At 43.8% G+C, this 24153-nt stretch overlaps 1 protein-coding gene across 1 annotated transcript in view; it reads right to left on the bottom strand.

Moving 5' to 3' along the window:
• Positions 1-24153, bottom strand: part of PHF3 (PHD finger protein 3) — an 89670-nt gene that overhangs the window by 54749 nt on the left and 10768 nt on the right. Inside the window, exon 2 of the mRNA XM_073675493.1 lies at positions 2015-2281. Within this exon, the coding sequence (XP_073531594.1) occupies positions 2015-2258 (244 nt within the window). The 5' untranslated portion in view covers positions 2259-2281. The remainder of the gene's footprint in view (positions 1-2014; positions 2282-24153) is intronic.

The raw sequence follows: 24153 nt of genomic DNA, 5'->3' as shown, positions 1-24153 counted from the left end.
TATATTGGGAATGTTGAATTTAAAACCCAATCCTTTTCCTCCCAGGTGTAATAAGTGGCTAAAAGAAGTGTCAGACATAGCATGCTCAGCCGAGGAGGTGTCTTTGCCAGCTTTAATTCTCATTGTCTTTCTGTTTAATGCTACAATCTTGGACTTACTAGATTCCATTATCCTCACTTTTTATTCCTTTTTTGAGCCTGTTTTTTTCCTGATATTACTCAATAGGACATTGACAAAGGCATAAAGGTCTGTAAAAATGTGAAAAACATGATCACACAAGAGGTGGGTGTCAGACAATTTCAAAATTTCCTTTACAACTTAGATTACTGTGTAACTAAGGACGGTTTCACATGTCTATGAAACACAGACTGCGCTATAATCGCAATTCCTGGCCCAACTGGTGGGTCTCCTGACCTCAGCTCACCAACTCATCAATGCACAATCCAAGTCATATGATTCATAGACGTGTGAAATCAGAATAAGTCTTGTGAACATTTCTGTTACACACCTGTCTCGTCTTCAGAGCTGAGCTCTGCTTCCTTCCCCTATGGCTGCCTCCCTTTGTGGTGCTCCACATTGGGTCTTACAAATTACCCAGCGTTCCTCAGTGACATCATCTCCCAAGGCCTTTAAAGGCCCACTTGGACATACCCCTGGTCTGAGTAATGAGATGGTAATGTTTTCAGTTGCCATGCGTTTGAAGTTTGCCCCTATCATCTGCTCAGAGGCCTTTGATTTCTATAACTGGCACCTGCTTCTCCATGAGACCTGATGGTTAACCCATTGTTTGCAGTAAGCAGAACAAACTGGTTATTAGAGCCTGTTCACATTACACTACAGTTTGCTGTGGATTCTATGTACTTCTGAGTAGTGTTGAGCAAATTTGTTCAGCATTTCAAATTCGGGTTCGTGTCCGGGGTTCTGGCTCGTTTGCGCCAAAAAATCGGCTCCGCCCATGAACATCCCTGATTTGCCACACTGTGAAGCAGATAACATCTGCGTGACAGCGTGGCAAATCAGGGATGTTCATGGGCGGAGGCGATTTTTTGGGCGCAAACAAGCCGGAACCCCGAACACAAACCAGAATTGGAAATGCCGAACAAATTCGCTCAACACGACTTCTGAGTGCGGCTTCTGACCTGCTATTTTGCTCTTCACCTGTTCTCCAGTTTTGCTTCCGGTGTGTCCGCCTCCCTTCTTAGTCTGCTGTCCGGCATAGCCTGTTATCTGGGTCTTTGCTCAACGATGTGCTTTCCAGCCTAATGTGCCATAAGTCCATGTGTCCACCTTGACCCGAAGCTTCATGAATTCACCTTAGCAGTTGAGTACTATTTTTCCCCTTATGAGTTGAGGGAGTCATGAATTATAGCAATTGTCGAGTATATATGCTATATATATATATATATATATATATATTATATATATATATATATATATAAATATATACACACACATATGTGTATATATATCATGTAACAAATACCAATCACATCTCTTTACCTTAAATAGTTTGTACCTGTCTGACATTCTTCTATGCGTCATTTGAAAAGCTAAATTTTTTGGTGCTCTGTCTTTGGCAGGGGGACCCATGTACTGCTCAATTACAGCTGACCATATACACTAGATCTATCAGATCTCTCCCAAGCATCAGCTCACCTGAACGTGCATTTATGCTTCTTATAGGGAGAAAGAAGAACCAAAAAAAATGCTTAATCCTTTTCTGCCAGAAATAATTATTGTAGGAAGCTCAATGCCCATATACACATTGTTGGGTTTGGCTGACTAACGTACATGGGGGTCTTCACATTTAAAAAAAAAAAAGTGATGTTGCTCACCCCAAGTTGCAATTTCCATACACAGTATTTTTATTACTACTCAATACTGATCTACCACATAAAGTGACAGTGGTGGTTAACTGCAGCATATTTGTATCTTAAACTACACTGCTGGCTCAGATTTGACCCAAATGCTGAATTTTAGACTACTTTGGTACATCTTTGGTATATTCACACACCTGTTGTGGTTGGTATTTGGAAATTGGGTTCAGCGTTGTCCAAAACTGGTAGACAGAATTGGGTGCTTGCCGATCCAAGCATAGGATCCTTGTCACTGAGCATGTTCTTCAATGAGTCTTCAACGGCATGTTGGCTTGTGGCAAAATCGTCACAGCCTTCACTTTCTAGGTTATCGCCTAGAAATAGGGCATCATCCAAATGTTCACTAGGGATTAAATGGTTGAATGTGTCAACTATATCCATGAAGAATTCTGTATATTTCAGTCCTGTGAAAAAAAGATCTACGGTTATTCAACTGCAGAAAGCTTTTTAACACTATTCAACAACATATTGGCAACAAGATGCAGAGAAAATCTACATAAAATGCTTACTTATCTGGTCCTGACTATTTGATGTTTTATTTTGCAATCAGACACAATGCACAATTTTACTGGATTCTTGTCAGTAGAGAGCAGAGAACCATGAGTGGACCGATAAGTTACACAGCAACACATTAGATGCAAGTTGGCAGCAGGATGGAGGTGAAAAGAAGTATTGCAATTTTTTATGCTCTAAAGGGGTTTGTCCACTCCTAGGCCTGCCCCCTCTCGATCTGAATGTTTGCGCCCATGAAAATAAAAAACAGTTATACTCTCCTCCCGTGCAAGCACCGTTCCAGTGATGTCTGCACTCGCATTCCCGGAGCTTGCGTGAGGTTGCTATAATGCGTGAGCCCTGCACCCAATCAGTACTGCCATCACTGTCCCCACCTTTGAAGGTATTTGTAATCAAGAGGAAGCGAGAGCTGCAGCTGGTATAAATACTGTAACATTCTTGTGATTTGAAAAAAATCTAATTCAATCCATTAGAAATGCTGAGGTCCCCTACTGCCAGGCCAATATGTTTGGCCTCGTTCAGATGTCTTTGAATCACGCACATGTTCAGTGTTTTTCACGGATAGAACCCATGCCTATTATAGTCTATGGAGATGCTCACATGTTCATATTTTTTTACAGAGTGGTCCACAAAAAATGTCCGTTTTGATCCAAGTCATGGATCAAAATTACCCATACAAGTGTGAGTCCGTGAAAATCCCAAACAGCACACAGATGGCATATCAGTGTACAGTCCGTGTGCTGACTGTGGTAAACATGGCTGAAACTCAGATCCAGAACACTGATGAACGACTGTCCATGTTTTTACATACAATAAAAATCATGGACAACTGAATGAGTAGTGACTCCCCAACAATCCAATCAAAACTTGCAATTGATTAAAATGAACTTTTGTTTGTGGGAAAACCCCTTTAAATAACCAAAGGATACCCAGAGAAAGAAACTTGTTTTTTTATCACTAAATTTACAATGGCAAAAAACTTTACCAGGCCACTGTCAATCATCAACACAAGTATGAGAATTAGTTGCAAGGGTTGTACTAAGAACTTGATAAATAGAGCTGTGCAACATGGAGCTGAGAAAATCTAAGGAAGCATCACTGTTTATTACCTGTACAACAGGGCACAATGGATGGACTATGCGGTACAGCAACTGAGCAACATCAGGCTAAAACTTCTGGTCACAAAGTAATAAAGTAAACACTCATTTACATAACGTGGTCTCATCTATAGTGAAATATCAGTTATGGGTCCAACAAGGACACTGGACTGGGTGGGAATTGCTATGTGTAGTAGAAGTTTAGCCTTTTGGCGTAATATGGTCATGTTGGTCTGTTGCATAAAACGTATTAAAACACTTTAGAACAACACAATACACTCAGGAAACTAGTTTTTGGAAATCATTACAAATTTCAAAACATGGTAGACAATCCTAATAAATATAGTTTGTACAGATTATTTTTCCAATGCACGTATAATTGCAACATTATATATATATATACACTGCTCAAAAAAATAAAGGGAACACTTATACAACACAATGTAACTCCAAGTCAATAACACTTCTGTGAAATCTACCTGTCCAGTTATGAAGCAACACTGATTGTAAATCAATTTGTCCTGCTGTTGTGCAAATGGAATAGACAATAGATGGAAATTATTGCCAATTATCAAGACACACTCAATAAAGGAGTGGTTCTGCAGGTGGTGACCACAGACCATTTCTCTGTTCTCATCCTCTTTAGCTGTTGTTTTGGTCACTTCTGCATTTTGTCATTGCTCGCTCACCTAGAGGTACAGTAGCATGAAGTGGTGTCTACAACCAAAAGAAGTTGCTCAAGTAGTGCAGCTCATCCATGATGGCACATCAATGAGAGCTGTGGCAAGAAGGGTAGCTGTGTCTGTCAGCACAGTGTCCAGAGCATGGAGCAGATACTGTACCAGGAGACAGGCTAGTACACCAGGAGACAAGGAGGGGGCTGTAGGAGGGCAACAATCCAGCAGCAGGACCGCTACCGCCTCCTTTGTGCAAGGAGGAGCAGTGTCAGAGCCCTGCAAAATGACCTCCAGCAGGCCACTACCATCCATGTGTCTGCTCAAACTGTCAGAAACAGACTTCATGAGGATGGTATGAGGGCCCAACGTCCAAAAGTGGGCGTTGTGCTTACAACCCAACACCATGCAGGGCAATTGGCATTTGCCAGAGAACACCAAGATTGGCAGATTCCACATTGGCGCCCTGTGCTCTTCCCAGATGAGAGCAGGTTCACACTAAAGTGTGTCAACAGTTCCTGCATGATGAAAGCATTGATGCTTTGGACTGCCCTGCCCGTTCTCCAGACCTGAATCCGATTGAGCACATCTGGGACATCATGTCTCTTTCCATCCACCAACTCCACGTTGCACCACAGACTGTCCAGGAGTTGGCGGATGCTTTAATCCAGGTTTGGGAGGAGATCCCTCAGGAGAACATCAGCCTCCTAATCAGGAGCATGCCCAGGTGTTGTAGGGAGGCCATACAGGCACATGGAGGCCACACACACAATACTGAGCATCATTTCCTTGTCTTGATGCATTTCCACTGAAGATGGACTGGGTGTAATTTCATTTTCCACTTTGCTTTTGAATATCATTCCAAATCCAGACCTACATGGGATATTAACTTTGATTTACATTGGAAATTTTTATGTTTTATTGTTCTCAACGCATCCCACTATGTAATGAATAAAGATTTGCAACCGGAATATTTAATTTAGTGATATCTAAGATGTGGTATTTTCTGCGCAGTGTATATTACATACAATTGGTTTAATGAAAGTCTGCAGTCATTCTGTGACTACAAGGCTATGTTCACACGTTGCGTTTCAGAAATCTCATGCACACTCATTGTTTTTTTACCTGACTGAACTAGAAAACTTCTGCGTTTTTGAAAACTGCAGCATGTCACTTTTTTCAGCGTTTTTTCACTCATAGAAAGCAATGAGTAAGTGCAAAATAGCAGCAGAAAAGGTTGCTATCAGTTTTTGCTGCGTTTTTAGTAAAAAAAAACGCCACAAAAAAAAGTACAACAGTATGTGAAACACATTTATTTTTGTGATTTTCCCAAGTTTAAACCATAATATCTTGGGCTCTTCACCCAAGAATGGCAGTTAGGATTAGTACAGTGATAGTGATATGTGTATAGTAAATTGACCTAGGTGTGAAACTGAACAATAACTGAAAAACTCAAGGGCTAACTAAAGTGTGAAAGTAAACCAGGCCCTACAAACTCAATGCACTGCTAATGTCTTAGGTAAACTATTCCAAACCAATTCAACTCCACCATTGTTACATCTGTAATTCTGTATTTTTTCATGAACTCATATGAACTTTTTTGTTCAGACTAGTCACTATTTTTTCAGACATTAAAATCTTTTTCCACCAAATAATTTGATCAAATTGCCCTTTTTTCCAAAAATGGTTTTAAAATTTCACATATGTCTTGCATTGGTGACCTAACGCATTGCATTGTTTGTTCATGTTTCTGTGGTGAAAACAAAACTGAACTTTGTGATCCTGAAAAATGCAGTAAACAACACAGCAAAATCAGCTTTTTGTAAGCAGCTTCTTTACAGCCAAGAGTGCAGGTTTTGCCTGCAAAAAAAAAATGCAACGTGTTACGTTTGAATTCTCACAGCACACTGTCAGGATTCTCCGAGGCCGGCGGTGAAAGAAAGGGTGGTCATATGACCGCAAGTATGCGATTTGCACACTTCCGGACACATTCCAACTAGATGTGCACAGCCTCACTCGATACAGGTAAATTAATTGAGCCTGCGCAGGTCTAGTGGGCATGTGACAGCCTGCATACAAATTGCATACTTGCGATAACTGTCCATGCACTCTCACGGCTGACACCAGAGAATTTTGACAGTGTGCAGAGCGCATGTTGTGAGGATTCAAAAGTGGCTACAGACTTTCATCTGAAACCTGGACAGCCCCTTTAAGCACAACCAACTAAACAATCGTAGGCTCAAGTCCCCTATGAAGATTAAAAATAAGTGAAAAATAAGTGTTTAAAAATATTAAAGAAAAAAAAATATACAAAAAGTTTAAACCCTTTATGTCATTGTGCGTAATAATACATCCCTATGCCATGAGCCTTATGGACCAGGTACGTATTTTTAAGCAAAGGCTGTGCGGGCACCAGGTGACATCAGGCACTAACAAGTTAGTTTGATCATGTGCAGTGCATGGTCAAACTAACTTGTGTCTGCAGGACTGATAGGTCATAAGGTATAGCAGTGATCCTGCACTGCTATACCTTATAACTGCAATCAGACAGCAGAAAGTGAAAGTCTTATAGTGGGACTAAGTAGTAAAAAAAAAAAAAAAAAAAAAAAAGAACGCAAAAACACTTTTTTTTTTAAATTAAAAGATAATAAAAAAAATTATATATATAAACTGTACCCATAAATAAATATTATGAAAAAAAAAAAAACTATAAAAACACCGCATCCGGAATGACCTGACCTATAAAACTGTCCTACTAGCTAACGCCTTTACTGAACACGGTAAAAAATAAAAAGCAAAGCAAAGAACGGTGCTTTATCACCATCGCCGAACAAAAAGTGGAATAAAACGCGATCAAAAAGACGAATGTAAATAAAAATGGTACCGCTGAAAACGTCATCTTGTCCTGCAAAAAACAAGCAGCCATACAGCTCCACCAGCCGAAAAATAAAAGTTATAGTTCTCAGAATAAAGCGATGCAAAAAAATTATTTTTTTCTATAACAGTTTTCATTGGGTAAAAGAGCCAAAACATAAAAAAACAATATGACTGTAGTATCGCTGTAAATGTACTGTCCCGAAGAATAAAGCTGCCTTATCAATTTTACCACAAGCGGAACGGCATAAAAAAAAAAAACCAAAAACAATTACTGAATTGCTGGTTTTTCTTTATTCTGCCTCCCAAAAATCAGAAAAGAAAGTGATCAAAAAATATCACGCGCCCGAAAATGGTACCAATAAAAACGTCAACTTGTCCCGCAAAAATCAAGCCCTTACATGACTGTTGGCCAGAATATGGAACAATTATAGCTCTCAAAATATGGTGATGCAAAAACTATGTATTTTATTGGTACAGGTTTATCCACTGTATAAACAATGTGAAATTTCGGCTGGTTACATGGCCTTCATCAGAACTGGAGAACTATCATAGTTGAGCCTAGAACGGCGCTGGGAATCTTCACTGCTGTGCAAGTGGTATGGCGCTCATACTACTTGCACAACAGTGCAGATTCTCAGCGCCGTTCTAGGCTCAACTATGATGGTTCTCCAGTTCTGATGAAGGCTCACTCGCTGGAGCGAGTCATTCTCCCTGGCTCCTCTGCGTGAGCGGTCAGGTGAATTACAGCGGGGGACATCTTCGGAGAGGTGAGTATAAGGATTTTTTTATTTTATGCTTATTTTTACACAAGGACTCAGCGGAAGCAGAATACTACTCTCATCATTGTCCCTTTCTCGCACTGATCGCAGCGCCGGCAGGGGACAATGAGGAGGACAGCGGAAATCACGTGTGGGACGTTTCACGGCCCGTGAAGCGCGAAAAAAAAGTCAACGTATTTTGCCCACTGTCCGTGGAAACACACTGACATGTGCACAGACCCATTCATTTGAATGGGTCTACGTTTGTCAGTGTTTCCAGTATGTGTGGAAACTGTCACCACACCTACCGGACACACTGACATATGAAAGAGGCCTAACTCTGTTGCCTCATTATAGTGAATGGATCCCTTGGGGGTTCATCTGAATTACGTAGGAGCTGTGTATATGGAGTCTGAATACTATTCTAGGAAAATCTGCGCTACAGGAGGCAGATAGCGCTCCATCCCTCCCGAGTCTCACCGTGTGGCTAAGCAGTAATGTACAGCCACATATGGGGTATTTCTACATTCAGCAAAAATTGTGAGGGTCTCAGCCAATGTGACATGGCACCGTCAAACCAGCCCAGCAAAATATGAACTCCAATATGGCGCTTCTTCCCTTCTGAGCTTTGCACTGTGCCTCACAAGTAGTTTTCTCCCACATATGGGGCATCAGCGTACTCAGGAGAAATTGCACAACTACTTTTGGGGCCCAATTTTTCCTGTTACCCTTGTGAAAATAAAAAAATTGGGGCTAAAAATCACCTTTTTCCACAAAAAATATTTTATTTTATTTTCATAGCTCTACATTTGGGTGTTCAAAGTGCTCACCACACATCTAAATAAGTTCCTTAAGGGGTGTAGTTTCCAAAATGGGGTTACTTGTGGGGGGGGGGGGTTTCCACAGTTTAGGCACATCAGGGGCTCTCCAAAGGCGCCATGGCATCCGCTAATTATTCAAGCAAATTTCACATTCAAAAAGTCAAACGGCGCTCCTTCCCTTCCGAGCTCTGCCGTGCGCCCAAACAGTGGTTTCCCTCACATATGGGGTATCAGCTTACTCAGGAGAAATTGCACAACAAATGGTATGGTGCAATTTCTCCTGTTACCCTTATGAAAGGGCAAAATTGGGGGCTGAAAAACAGGGAAAAACGTGAAAATTTTATTCAGGATGCTCACATCTAGATAAGTTCCTTGAGGGATGTACCGTATTTTTCGGACTAAAAGACGCAACGGACCATAAGACGTACCCCATATTTTGAGGTGGAAAATAGAAAAAAATATTTTTTATAAGATGGGGGTCCATCTTATAGTCAGAATAGGTACGGTATCTTACCTGGGGGGCATTGGAGCGAGGGTCACAGGAGGCAGGGTCCCTCAAGAAGTCGGCGGCTACAGCAGAAGAGGTCAGATGCTGTGGAGCCTGTGCCGAGGCCTGTGCCTGGCCGAGGCCTCGGGCTGGGGCCGAGGCCTCGGGCTGGGGACGAGGCCTCGGGCTGGGGCCTGCACCGGGCTGGGGCCTGCACCGGGCTGGGGACGAGGCCTCGGGCTGGGGCCTGCACCGGGCTGGGGACGAGGCCTCGGGCTGGGGCCTGCACCGGGCTGGGGACGAGGCCTCGGGCTGGGGCCTGCACCGGGCTGGGGACGAGGCCTCGGGCTGGGGCCTGTACAGTGCTGGGGCAGAGGCCTCGGGCTGGGGCCTGTACAGTGCTGGGGCAGAGGCCTCGGGCTGGGGCCTGTACCGTGCTGGGGCCGAGGCCTCAGGCTGGGGCCTGTACCGTGCTGGGGCCTGTACCGTGCTGGGGCAGAGGCCTCGGGCTGGGGCCTGTACCGGGCTGAGCCCGGGGCCTCGGGCCGGAGCAGATGCCGGGCAGTGAGCGGCGTTGGGCGGCGAATCAGTGCGGCCTGCGCAGGTTTCCGGTGTGCGCGGACATCTTCCTAGAGCTGTGATCTCTCTGCCTCCCAAAAATCATAAAAGAAAGTGATCAAAAAATATCACGTGCCCGAAAATGGTACCAATAAAAACGTCAACTTGTCCCGCAAAAAACAAGCCCTTACATGACTGTCGGACAAAATATGGAAAAATTCTAGCTCTCAAAATATGGTGATGCAAAAACTATGTATTTTATTGGTACAGGTTTATCCACTGTATAAACAATGTGAAATTTCGGCTGGTTACATGGCCTTCATCAGAACTGGAGAACTATCATAGTTGAGGAGCCTAGAACGGCGCTGAGAATCTTCACTGCTGTGCAAGTGGTATGGCGCTCATACTACTTGCACAACAGTGCAGATTCTCAGCGCCGTTCTAGGCTCAACTATGATGGTTCTCCAGTTCAGATGAAGGCCATGTAACCAGCCGAAATGTGACATTGTTTATACAGTGGATGAACCAATAAAATATACACCACGCATGTTATATTTGGAGTGCCGGATTTATTAAATAATCATAAAAACCCGATATAAATCAGGTATCGCACCGACCCAAAGAATAAAGTCGTCTAATCACTTATACCGCATGAGGAACAGCGTAAAAAATAAATAAAACTAATTCTTCACCTGCTGCTGATTTGTTCATTCTGCCTCCCAAAGATCGCAGTAAGGCTGGGCTCACATTTAACCTGCGCTCTGTGCTGAGCGCTTACACCGGGGTTTCCGTGTAAATCTCTGAAATACGTGATTCAGAAGGAACCCTCAGCAGAGGATTCCCTGTAATGAGGCAGATGGAGGCACCATATTAGGCGTGCATAAAAGTGCCGTCGGTCACAGCTTTGTGAACCTCTGAAAAAAAGGACACCGCTAAACAGAGGCCAGACAGAGTGCAGAATAAGGCTGGTTTCACACGTCGATATTTCCGGTGCCGGAAAAAACAGTACTGGAGATATGTGTGTCCGTGTGCACCTGTGTGGCACAAGTGTGGCAACCGTTTGCCGCATCAGGAGCACACGTACCGGCACCTGGGAATTAGCGGTACAGTTACCGCTGTTCCAAAGCGCCAGGTGCTGAACGCTGCCCTCATCATTGTACCCTGCCGGCGCTGCGATCAGCGCGAGCAAGGAACAATGATGAGAGTAGTATTCTGCTCCCGCTGTGTCCTAGTGTAAAAATAAGAATAAAATTAAATAATTCTTATACTCACCTGTCCGAAGAAGTCCTCCGCTGTAACCCATCTGACTGCTCACGCCGAGGAGCCGGAGAGAATGACTCGCTCCAGCGAGCGGGCCCCGGAGCTGGGCTTAGCTAGCGGTGTCTTGTCACTCATTGAGCTCAGCTGTGATCTTCAGGAAAACGGCCGCCGAAGTTACCGGTCTGCGCATGCGCCGGCTTGGGCCATTTTCCTGTAGATCACAGCTCTAGGAAGATGGCTGCGCACACCGGAACCTGCGCAGGCCGCACTGCTTCGCCGCCCACAGCCTGACACCGGCCCCAGCCCCAGTACCAGCCGGGCACAGGTCCCAGTTCCGGCCCCAGCCGCTCTGCCTCACCTCTGCTGCCACCAATGCCGCGATCCTGGAGGGCCCTGCAATCCCACTTCACCACCACCACCGCAGGTAACGTTCGGGCCATAAGACGCACCCCCCAGTTTCCTCCCAAATATTTGGGAAAAAAAGTGCGTTTTATGGTCCGAAAAATACGGTAGTTTCCAAAATGCAGTCACTTGTAGGGGATTTTAACTGTTTAGGCACATCAGGGGCTCCCCAAACGCGACATGACATAAGCTAATTAGTCATGTAAATTTTACATTCAAAAAGTCAAATAGAGCTACTTCCCTTCCGAACCCTGCTGTACACCCAAACAGTAGTTTTCCCCCACATATGGGGTATCGGTGTGCTCAGGAGAAATTGCACAACAAATTTTGGAGTCCATTTTTTCCTGTAAGCCTTGCGAAAATAAAAAAAAATGTGGGTCTAAAGTAACATTTTTGTGAAAAAAGCTAAATCCCTATGAATCACCTGAAGGGTTAATAAACTTCTTGAATGTAGTTTTGAGCACCTTGAGGGGTGCCGTTTTTAGAATGGTGTCACTTTTGTTTTTTTTCTGTCAAATAGACCCCTCAAAGTGACTTCAAATGTGATCCCTAAAAAAAAAAATGGTTTTGTAAATTTTGTTGGAAAAAAGAGAAATTTTAACCTGGTCAAATTTTAACCCTTATAACTTCCTTACAAAAAAAAATGTTGTTTCCAAAATTGTGTTGACGTAAAGTAGACATGTGGGAAATGTTATTTATTAACTATTTTGTGTGACATATCTCTCTGATTTAAGGGAATGAAAATTACATTTTGAAAATTGCAACATTTTTTGCCAAATTTCACATTTTTTCACAAATAAACGCAAGTGATATCGAATAAATGTTACCACTACTATCATGAAGTACAATATGTCATGAAAAAACAATCACAGAATCAGTGGGATCCGTTGAAGCGTTCCAGAGTAATTACTTCATAAAGTGACAGTGGTCAGAATTGTAAAAATTGGCCTGGTCATTAACATGCAAACAACCTTCGGGGGTAAAGGGGTTAAATTACCACCCCTCCATTTTTTCCAACTGAAAAATAGCTAAGACAAATTTGTTATCGCCACATCCATAAAAACTAAAATCTCTGAAATTGTAAAATTAGTTAACCTATACGGTAACAAGGGATGTGGAGTCAGAGTCGTGGAGTCGGTGTTCATTTTGGTGGGGTTGGAGTCGGTATAAAATGGACCGACTCCTACAATATATAATAAATTGAGTACAGTAGTCCAATGTAGTATGTGCTGTAAATGTTTTCATAAGAATTTTGGAAAGTTATGAAATGTCATAGAAATGCCTGTTCTATTCCTGATCTAAGGATTTAGGCTTTTAGTTGAGATTAATCTGTACTGCACTTTATGTACACGCTCAGTAGTGAGCGAGTGGAGTGTATTTGGGAGTCGGACACAGGGAAATTGAGGTGTCCGAGTCGGAGGTTTAGCTTACCGACTCCACAGCCCTGACGGTAACCACATAAAGGAAAAGAAAAACAAAACTCCAAAATTGCAGTTTATTGTTATGACACCTACCTTAAAAATGCAATAAAACAACCAAAATATTTTATGTTCCCCTCATTGTTATTCTTAAAAACTACAGATCAACACGCAAAAAACAAGCCCTCAGCGACCCATTTACAAATAAATGAAATTTAAACTTCTCAGAAAAGAAAAACACTAAGGGTATGTGCACACGATGCAGAAATGAAGCAGAAAATTTCTGCATCATTTCTGCATCTCCCTGGCAGAAAAAACGCATGCAGATTGTGCATGCGTTTTTCCTGCAGAATACATGCGGATTCACATGCGTTTCCGCATGCAGATTGACAAGCGCTTTCCAGGCGATTTTAGCATCACCTGGAAAGTGATTGTGACAACTAGGTCACACTATATAAATCCATGCAGCCGGCATGAATTTATATAGTGTGACCCGAGAGAGTGTATATACTTACCTCCGATGGCCCCCGGTGTAAGCTCACTCCGTTCTCCCTCGCCGGCAACGTTGAATTGAAAGACCTGCCTACGTCAGCGTCACGTGACCCGTCACATGACTGACATCAGCGCAGGTCCTTCAACTCAAGTGCCAGGAACCAAGCAGGAGCGCTGCGCGGGCCGACAGAAGGTAAATATACATTTAGTTTTTATTTTATTCTTGTTTTACAGCTTTTTTAATGGTACCTCTGTGTGGATGAGACTCTCCTCTCCTCCACACCCGGGTACCATCCGCACATTAGAACGCGCCAATAAATCAAGTACAAATGCAGTCTTGCGGAATTGGCGCGTTCTAATGCAAGTCAATGGCGGCGAAAACGCCGCGTTTACGCAAAATTAATTGACATGCTGCGGATTTTGAGCGCAGCATTTACGCTGCGGAAAAATCCGCATCATGGGCACAGCACATGCGGATTTCAATTGGGGAACATTGCTGCCCTTCTAACATGCGTTTTTAATGCGTTTCCGCTGCGTTTCCGCAACTGCAAAAACGCCGCGGAAACGCATTAAAAACGCATCATGTGAACTCAGCCTAACTCATTTTTTATTGCAACATTCTGTATTTTAACCACTAAAATTATATTATATATATAATTTTTTTTTTTTTTTTTTTTTTTTACGATAATCATACTGATCTGGAAAATTATGTTGCCTGGTGAATTGCATTAAAGCAAAACTGTTTTCTTACCCATTCTACCACACATGCAATTTTTTTTTGACCATCATTCAGTACATTATATGGTAAAGCGAACGTTGTCACTAACACCTATACTTCGTCACATAAAAAACAAAGCCTCGTATGGCTAAGTTAACAGAATAAAGAAAGTTATGGCTCATGGAAGAAGGGGAGAGGAAAAAAATAAAAGACTACCTCTCACTTGCTCCCATCTGATTTCAGTCTACTGTGGCTTTTCATCTGCACTGCATGCCCTCCATTAAAGGGGTTGTCTTCCATTAGGATAAAAGCCTGCAGCCACTGTGTGCCTGTAGATTTGTGAATCTTCACATCGCACACGCTGTGAGGATTCTCCAGTGCCAACGGTGGCGAGCGTGACTGCAAGAATGTGATTTGCATACATGCGATCACGAGCCGGCTCAATGTAAATGTTCCGACTTATAAGTCTGCAGATACAGAGTGACTGTAGACTTGTAACCCAAGCCTGGACAACCCCTTTAAGGCCATTCCGTATCTCTTTTCTGGCTTTCATTACACCAGTCTAACCAGTTTACAAGGTTAAAGGGAACGTGTCAGCAGCATTTACCCCTAGGAGCTGTTAGGAGCGCACTATATATACCATTTTTAATAATCCCTTTGTTATACCTAAATGCTGTTTGTGTTGTAACAATGCTACTCACGTGGGAGCTATATGAGGTATCACAGGAATCATTTTTATTTAAAAGTCCGGCTGGTTTATTGCAGTCATCATAAACCACATCACAGGAAAACTCAAATACAGCCTTTCTCTGGCACAAAGTGAAACAAAGTAAAAAGTCCATACAATAGTGCTGGCTTGCCCACTTGCCACAGAGTTCAGCTTCTTAGTTCTTTAGCAAAGGCACTCAATCCAGGAGGTCTACACACCTCCATACACACTGACACCTCTAAGACAAACAGGCCTCATTTTACAAAGTGAACCACACCCAGGGGTGGGGACATTGTGAGCAGCCGTTCAGCTGCTCATAATCAAGGCCGATTAAGCCATTTCAGTCCTACATGTACTAAAGCATTACTCCAGGTTTATCTCCCATGCACCATGTGTCTAACAGCCACCTTACATACCCCCCCCTCTGCCTACAGCTTTGAGCTTGGCACTTTCTACCCTCTCGAGAATCTACGGGATTCCCGAGAGGGCATCAGCATTACCATGAAACTCCCAGCTCTAGGTTCTACATGGAAGCGGAAATCCTACAGGGCTAGAAACCAGCGGGTAACACAAGCATTTTCCCTATTATTCTTACTCATCCACCTCAGTGGGCCATGTTCTGACACAAATGTACATTCTCACCCTAAGATTTAGTATCATGATGTATCCACTACCCACTTTATGGCCAGGCATTTTGCCAACAGTTTCTTACTCCAGTAGAGAACAATGCTCCTTTCTCCATGCATCTTCTAATATCGGACAGCTCCTAATCAGACTTCTGGAGGCGCCCATTTGGAGTACAATTCTTTCTTAAAGTCGGGGGCAATCAGGACTGGCTGCTTACACAGAGCTACTTTCAGTTCCTCAAAGGCCATCTCCGCCTCTGATGTCCATTTGGCCATGATTGATTTTGTCCCCTTAAGAAGGTCAGTCAGGGGTGCGGCCACCATGGCAAAGTTTGGAATGAACCTCCTGTAGTACCCCACAATTCCCAGAAAAGGCCTAACTTGCTTTTTTGAGAGTGGTTTCAGCCAGTACTGGATTGCGTCCACTTTATTGATCTGGGGTTTGATTTCGCCTCTACCTACTACATATCCAAGGTATTTGGCCTCCTCTTTCCCCATGGAACATTTTTTTTGGATTTATAGAGAACCCCGCCTTCCTAAGACCATCAAAAGACCTTTCCCAGATGACTTCCCAAATCCGGGCTGAAAATTACAATATAGTCCATGTATGATGCAGCATAATTCTTAGGAGTTGTGAGGATCCAGTCCATGGCCCTCTGGAAGGAGGCCGGAGCTCCCTGCAGTCCAAACGGCATCTGCACATATTGGAAGCAACCGTTGGGGGTAGAGAAAGCAGTCTTCTCCTTAGCTTCTTGTGACATGGGGATTTGCCAATATCCATTTGTTAGAACCAAGATGGTTATGTACCTTGTCGACCCAAGTGTCTCAATCAGCTCATCGTCACGTGGCATTGGATATGCGTAGAACTTAGAGACTTTGTTCAGCTTCTGATAATCATTACAGAATCTCCATTTTCCATCAGGTTTTGGAACAAGGACAATCGGGTTAGACCACCCGCTCTTAGATTCTTCAATGACTCAGATTCAGCACACGTGGAGTTTCAACAGGTATCCCTTTCTTGCCATGCCTTGATGGGTAGCGGTACGAGGGAATTTCGGAAGTGAGAGGTGGGAGCGGTTAACTGGCAGGTGGGAAAGGACTTGCAATACCTTAGGATTTGCCGGTGACATCCGGGCCAATAGAACCTCTGCCTGACCCATTCTTGGGTTTTGTCGACATCCAGACGGCCACTCAAGACGTGTGAATGGGGCATGTACAACACCCTCTGTCTACAGGGTCCTGGTACCAACAATTGCTCCACTATTTCCTCTCTGACCTTAATAACCCTGTACAATAAGTCCCCACTCATCATAAAATAAGGAAATCAGGTGTCGGCCCCCGGCTCCTGTGCTATGCAGTTTATAACAGTTACATTATTGAACGCTCTTTTAAGAGTTAGGTCCCTATGTTGGACGAACCAAAACTTTTATCTGGTCACCCCTATCTCAGAAATGTTGGCCTCAGGGAATGCTACTTTCTCATCTCTCACCATAACACAGAATGGAGACTCTGGGGGTGGTGAGACTTCTTTAGGGCCAACCCATCTGTTACCCGAGCAATGAAGGTCTCCACCCCTCCCCAAGTCCCAAAACAACACAAAGTCCCGGCCAACGATAATTGGGTGCAATAAATCCAGGACCATGCCGACCTCATGGGACTCAGTACCTCGGGAAGTTTTAAATGAACACTCTGGCCACCGGATAGTCTTTAGCATCTCCGTGACTGCAGCAGACGCCCACCTTCTTCCCAGGGATTGATTGGTGAGGGATTGTGGCCCTCACGAGGGTCACCAAAAACCCTGCATCTAGTAGCTCATTCATTTGCAGACCATTCACTTTTACAGGACAAGCTTGGGTCCCTTCGCCGGGTGGACAGTCCACACTGCAGGCCGGATATGCATAGAATGAACACCAGCATCCAATGCTACAGTCTGACCGCGGCTGTGACATCTCCAGCAAATTACATCCTTTGATCAGAACCTCAGCATAACCTTTTCCGTCCCCTTGGACTTTAGAGGCACCACATTTTAGCCTCCGGCCCCCTGATGAGACCCCCGGTATGGACTAGGTTGCCTCCCCAAGGAACCCTCGACCAATACCTTTCGACCAGTCTGACCAAGTCATCAGCATCCCGGGGATCTCCCTAGGCAACCCAAGTCTGCATTCAGAAAGAAATACACAAACTGGTCCATTACAACTCGCTCTACCATCTGCTCTGGGATAGAGGACTACAGCTGCAACCACTTTTGGACGAGGTGCAGCAGATCAAACATTTGGGAGCGAGGGGGGTTTCTCATGGTGATATGCCCAGCGGTGGACCCTTTGTGCCCTGACAGACATTGTCACCCCCAGCGCTCCAAAATTTCCATTTTCAATTTGGCATATTGTTTGGCGTCCTTAGAGGCTAAATCATAGAAGGCCTTTTGTGGCTCCCCGTTAAGAATTGCACCAGGACTTCCTCCCACTACTCTCATGGGAGTTTCTCCCTTTCGGCGACCCTTTCAAAAATTGTTAAAAAGGCCTCTATGTTGTCTCACAGGATTTTTTTCAAACAGAAAAACAGCGTTCTGTTTGATTGAACTATGACGGGGAGTGATCGGGTGGCTTTCGCCTGCTTGTTCCTAAATGATGGTCAGTTAATTAACCCCTTCGCAACCTTGGGTTTTGTCGTTTTTGCTTTTTCGTTTTTTGCTCCCCTTGTTCCCAGAGCCATAGCGTCTTTATTTTTTAGACAATATGGCCGTGTGAGGGCTTATTTTTTACGGGACAAGTTGTACTTTTCAACACCATTACTAGTTTTACCATATCGTGTACGGGAAAATGGGAAAAAAATTCCAAGTGCGGTAAAATTGCAAAAAAAGTGCAATACCACAGTTGTTTTTTATTTATTTTTTTTACCACGTTCACTGAATGCTAAAACTGACTTGCCATTCTTATTCTCCAGGTCATTACGACTTCGTAGACACCAAACATGTATAGGTTATTTTATATTTAAGTGGTGAAAAAAAATTCCAAAATTTGGTAAAAAAAAAACTAAAAAAAAATAGCGCCACTTTCTGAGACCTGTAGCGTCTCCAGTTTTTGGGATCTGGGGCTGGGTGAGGGCTTATTTTTTGCGCGCCGGGCTGACGTTTTTATTGATAACATTTTGGGGTAGATCCGATGTTTTGATCGCCCGTTATTGCATTTTATTGCAATTTTGCGGCGACCAAAAAAACGTAATTCTGGCGTTTAGAATTTTTTTCTCGTTACACCGTTTACCGATCGGATTAATTCTTTTTTTATATTGATAGATGGGGCGATTCTGAATGCGGCGATACCAAATATGTGTATGTGGGGGTTTTTTTTTATATTTTATTTTGAATGGGGCGAAAGGGGGGTGATTTAAACTTCTATATTTTTTTTATATTTTTCACTTACTGCATGCTTCAATAGTCTCCATAGGAGACTAGAAGCAGCAGTTGTTTGATTGTCTCTGCTACATACAGGGGATCAGCAGATCCCCTGCATATAGCAGAAATGGTCCTGTGCTATGAGCGCCGACCACTCATCGCTCATAGCGACGAGATCATGACAACCACAGGCGTCTGCTGCAGACCCTGGGTTGTCATGCACGCCCATCGGTGACCCGTGATCACGTGACGGGGTCGCCGGTGGGCGGGGCTTATGACGCGCAACCCGGAAGCGCGCGTTAAATGTCGCTGTCGGAGATTGACAGCGGCATTTAACATGTTAACAGCCGCGGGTGGATCGCGATTCCACCCGCGGCTGTTGCGGGCACATGTCAGCTGTAAGAATCAGCTGACATGTGCTCGGTTCAGTGAGGGCTCAGCGCAGCAGCCCTCACTGAACCGGGGGTACGCAAATGTGCGTACTAATACGGCATGGGCTCTAAAGGGGTTAAAGTCACCGCCTTCCAAATAGAAAAGCCATCAGCTGACCTTGGAGTCAGAACTGCTGCCCTGCCATGAACTGCCTCTGTGAGTAATTCAATCCGCTTCCAGTTCTGCTCCTGGAACTGTTGTACAAACCGCTTATTTGACTCATGTTGTGCCCTGGTTTATAGCTGCCTTCATCCACGGCATACAGCATTTCTGTAGCAGTCACACTTGTCCCTTGGGAACACTGCTCGCACTTTAAACACCAAATGTAACAATGCTACTCACTTGGGAGTGACATGAGGTATCACAGGAACGGTTTCTATCTAAAAGTCTGGCTGGTTTATTGCAGTCCTCATAAACCACATCACAGGAAAACTCAAATACAGCCTCTCTCTGGCACATAGTGAAACAAAGTAAAACATCCATTCAATAGTTCTGGTTTGCCCATTTAGCACAGAGTCCACCTTCTTAGCCCTTTAGCAAAATCACTCAATCCAGAAGGTCTGCACACCTCCACACACACTGACCTCTGTGAGACAAACAGGCCTCATTTTACAAAGTGAAACACGCCGTTCAGCTGCTCATAATTAACCTGTCATGTTCGATTAACCCCTTTTAGTCCTATATGTACTAAAACATTACTCCAGGTTTATCTCCCATCCACCATGTGTATAACAATGTTAAATCCGGCCTGTTCAACTGACCTTCGAGTAGCGAACTATTTCAGGATCGGTGTCAATCACTGCTAAAGCACACTGGGATCATGCCCGCAATGTGACTGACATCCCAGTGTGTCCAGGGAGAGTATGGAGGAGGATTTAACATTGTTTTTGAAGGGAACCTGACAGGTGATACATGCTGCCCAAACCATGGCTAGCACGTATCAGCCATTGGCAGTATGATCAAAGCCATTAATGTTTGACTCTTGAAATGCTAAGGTGTTTCAGAGAAAAACAAAATAATTTTAATAGCTGCTGTGGACCAAGCAGCACTGTGCACTAGTCGTACATGCGGGTACTCGGCAGCTTCTATCCGCCTGCTGACAGTGACTTACTAGTCTCTGCCAATAAGCTGTAGGAAAGCCAGTAGGCTAGAGTTAAAAACTAGCACTACAGGTCCCGATTAGATGCACCTGAATAGCTATGACTAGAACCAGGCCATGTGTTCAGCTGGGGGAAGCTGAGCAAAGTGGCTTGTTTTGTAGATGGAGAGAGACAAGCCAGAATATCTCTGAGAAGAGACTGCACAGGCCATATGCACCAGAAAGCAAGTATCACTGCCTGGTTGCTATGGATGGTTATGTGTGACCAAACTGAACCTAGCTCAGCCGTGTCTGAGTAGCCAGGGTCTGTATTGTTTAGTTAGTGCATGGACAAGGCTAGGGATTTAATGTTTATGGTTTTGTTTTCGGAACTGTGGAAATAAACATTATTCCGTTTTTGAGATAAAAACCCTGTGGCTTCGTGTTCCAAGTGGCTACCTGTAAACATGACCCCCCTACAACGCCGCCTATGCGTGGTCCCTGGCAGCTTGCCTGAAAAACGTTGTGTGCACATACCCTTAAACCAGGGATGGGGAACTGTTTACAGCTGGCGATGTCCTTTTCTCCGGCCCCCAGGCAGATTCCCAGGGACCACAGTGCTTGGGCCCACCGCCATGTTTTGCCGGCCCTTTAATTGCTCTTTACACTGCAAGCATGACCACATAGCATTAAATACTGAATGCTGCAGTGCGTGCAATGAAAGATTACATACGGACGCTGGCTACTGTAAGGCTGTGTGCCCACGATGCGTTTTTTAAGCGTTTCCGCAGCTGCAACAATGCTGCAGAAAAGCTTAAAAAACGCATGGTAGAAGGCCTGCCATGTTCCCCAATGATAATCCGCATGTGCTGTGCACATGCTGCGGAAATTTCCGCTGCGGATTATCATTGCGGAAAAAAACACAGCACTACCAATTATTTTGCGTAAGTGCTGCGTTTTCGCCGCCATTGACTTGCATTAGATCGCATGGATTACGCGTCACTGTATATGTAGATGCGCATTCCATTCGTTCTAATGTGCGGATGGTACCCGGGTGTGGAGGACAGTAGACTCTCCTCCGGACCTGGGTACCATAGAAAACTGTAAAAAAAAAAAAAAAGAATAAAATAAAAAATAAATATATACTTACCTTCTGGCGGCCCGCGATGCGCTCCTCATCGCATGCCGGCAGTTCTCGATGGACTGAAGGACCTGCGCTGACGTCATAGTCATGTGACGGGTCACGCGACGCTGACGTCGGCAGGTCCTTCAGTGTACCGCTGCCGGCAAGGGAGAACGGAGGGAAGCAAGACTGCGGGGGCCATCAGAGGGTAAGTATATATTTTTTTATTTTTTGACATTCTCTCGGGTCACGCTATATAAAATATATGCTGTTTGCATGGATTTATATAGTGTGACCAAGCTGACAAGCACTTTCCAAGTGATGCTAAAATCGCTTGGAAAGCGCTTGTCAACCCGCATGCGAAATGCAAGTGAACACTACTTCACTTCCGCTTGTCCCTGGCAGGAAAAAAGCATGTACAATCCGCATGCGTTTTTTTCTGCCAGGGAGATGCAGAAACGCTCAGGAAAAATCCTCAGCATTTCTGCATCGATGGCACATAGCCTTAGTGTTAGGAAGTGCTTTGTGGGCGGAGTCAGCAGACAACTCACAACAGTGTCTCCTGCTATGTTTATGCTCCAATTCCAGCCTCTCCTGTGCCCCCGAGTCTCCCGTTATGTATATGCCGCAGCGTCTATTGTGATATATACTTCAGACCTCTAACTGCTTGAGTTCTATAAATGTTACATGAGCAGATATTAACTTGCCACATGAAACATGCAGTGTAATATGCATCTGTGTTCAGAACTTACTGCTGAAAGCTCTTTTCAAAATTCATCGCAAATAGTTGACTGTGCTCCACACCAAAGCAAATCTGGAAAATCAGTTGGAAGTAGTATCAATATCACCTAAAATCACATGATTCACCAAAGAGAAGCAGCTCCAGGCATCACATTAGAGGTTAGTTAATTAAATGTATGCCCAAATGTAGCAGGATAAATTTCCAGTTGATAATTTTTTAAGGCCCACAAATTATGTTATAAATATCCAAATGACCCTTGGCAGAAGAAAGGCTCCCACCCCTGCCTTACACAGAAGCCATCCCCAGACTTGATAAAGACTGTGTAGACTGAAGCATTGCAGATTTGTATCCCCTGCATGAATAAAGCAGAATATTATGCTGATGTTACACTACTTTTTAGTTTTAAATTTTGACTGTTGTATGACATGTGGACTGATCTATTGTTGAATTTTTGCATTACTATAAATTGGCTATAGGGCTCATTCAGAGGTCAGTGTTTTTTTTTTTCTTACATGCAAAAATTGGTCTGATATTCACTAGTGTTTTTGATCACTCATCAGAGTTTGTTCAGTGTGTCAGCTTTTACCAGTTTGGTTATTAGTTTTTCATCGGTTTTTCTATGATGAAAAAAAAAAACCAAGATTTCTCCTCTCACAGTTTATGAAAAAAATGTTTTTTTTTCATGACCCAATAAAGATTCATTAGTGAGATTGATCAGCCGAGACTCGGATCAAAATCGAACATGTCTCTGTGATTTTCTGCCACCCACTCAGTCCACAAAAATACAGAGGTATGTGAACTATCCCATAGCCTATCATAGATACAAGTGCCACCTAAAAAAAAAAAAACATGGATAGAACAAATACACAAAAAACTGACGTTTGAATGAGGCCTTATTTTGTGACTTGTGCACTGTTGCCAATTCTTTCTGTTGGCATTAGAACAACACATGATTGCTGCACATGTGACAACACAGTGCTGAGGGCCAGGATTTAGACAGTCAGGCAGCGTTGCCAACATACCCTTACTTCTATTCAGGACAACTTGACCACAAATCATGGACGTCCTTGAATTGTTATGGACATAAACCACACCTCAATGTCACGCCCTCAACATGATGCCAAAGAAACAGGCATTCCACACATGTATTAAAGCTGTCAGTCGCAAATCATGAGCACGGAGTGACTAAAACATAACACCCGAGCGCGCGGAAGATACTCAGAAAACACCCGAGCAGCCAGATGTTACAGCATTGTACAAATCCCATGTCCACTATGGGTCTCTGTGCACCTGCGGATCACCAGCGGACACGGACATGTGGCGCGTCTTTCCAGACTGCAGCATGTCAATTTCTCTTGCGGAGTCACTAGTCTCCACAAGAGAAATTATATTCACTGAATGTATATGATGCGGTGAATCCGCATGGTTTAATGAACACGTGCGGATTCACCTGCGGGCAGCGCTTTGGACGCAGCATAAACTATTAAAGTATGCTGCGTTCAAAGTGCTGACAGTACGGATGGTCTGCACATACCCTAAGACATAATGTAACAGCAGAATAGTGACTGCAACTCTGGATGTGACTGGAGTATAAGGCATAACCTAACATCAGAATAGTGGCTGCAGAATTGAATGTGACTGGAGTATAAGACCTGATGTGACTGCTGCTCCAGTCCTTCCTCTTGTGGCTCACCTAAGTCCCAGCTCGCAGGTGTGTATGTCAGTACAAAAACTTAGGTGAAGAAAAAAAGAGAAATGCAGACAATGCCTTTTTTACTGAAGGACACTACGGACAACAGAAAAAATAAGCTGTTTTTTGAAGACCGTGAATTTACAGACATTTCACAACATCACTGTCAGGGACCAGGGAAGTATTGCCACAGTAGCTTGAGGAAGCGGAGTATAGAGGAGTCAGGGGTATTTTTAAGCTTACCCAAACTTGGAAAAAAAAATAAAAAATCAAGATTGAAATTAGGAATCATCATAATCAAAATAAAAATCGTCCAGCTGAGGCTGTACATTGATATATAATGAAACAATTTTACTATCAACTTTTGTGCAACATATGACCTGGGGCAACTTGTTAATCTTCTCATGCCA

This window comes from Phyllobates terribilis, unplaced genomic scaffold, assembly GCF_046119375.1.
Source record: "Phyllobates terribilis strain yellow unplaced genomic scaffold, ASM4611937v1 Scaffold_3__8_contigs__length_932513732, whole genome shotgun sequence".
NCBI classification, from domain to species: Eukaryota; Metazoa; Chordata; class Amphibia; order Anura; family Dendrobatidae; genus Phyllobates; species Phyllobates terribilis.
The sequence above is the reverse complement of the archived record's forward strand: the minus strand, read 5'-3'. Positions and strand labels throughout refer to the sequence as shown.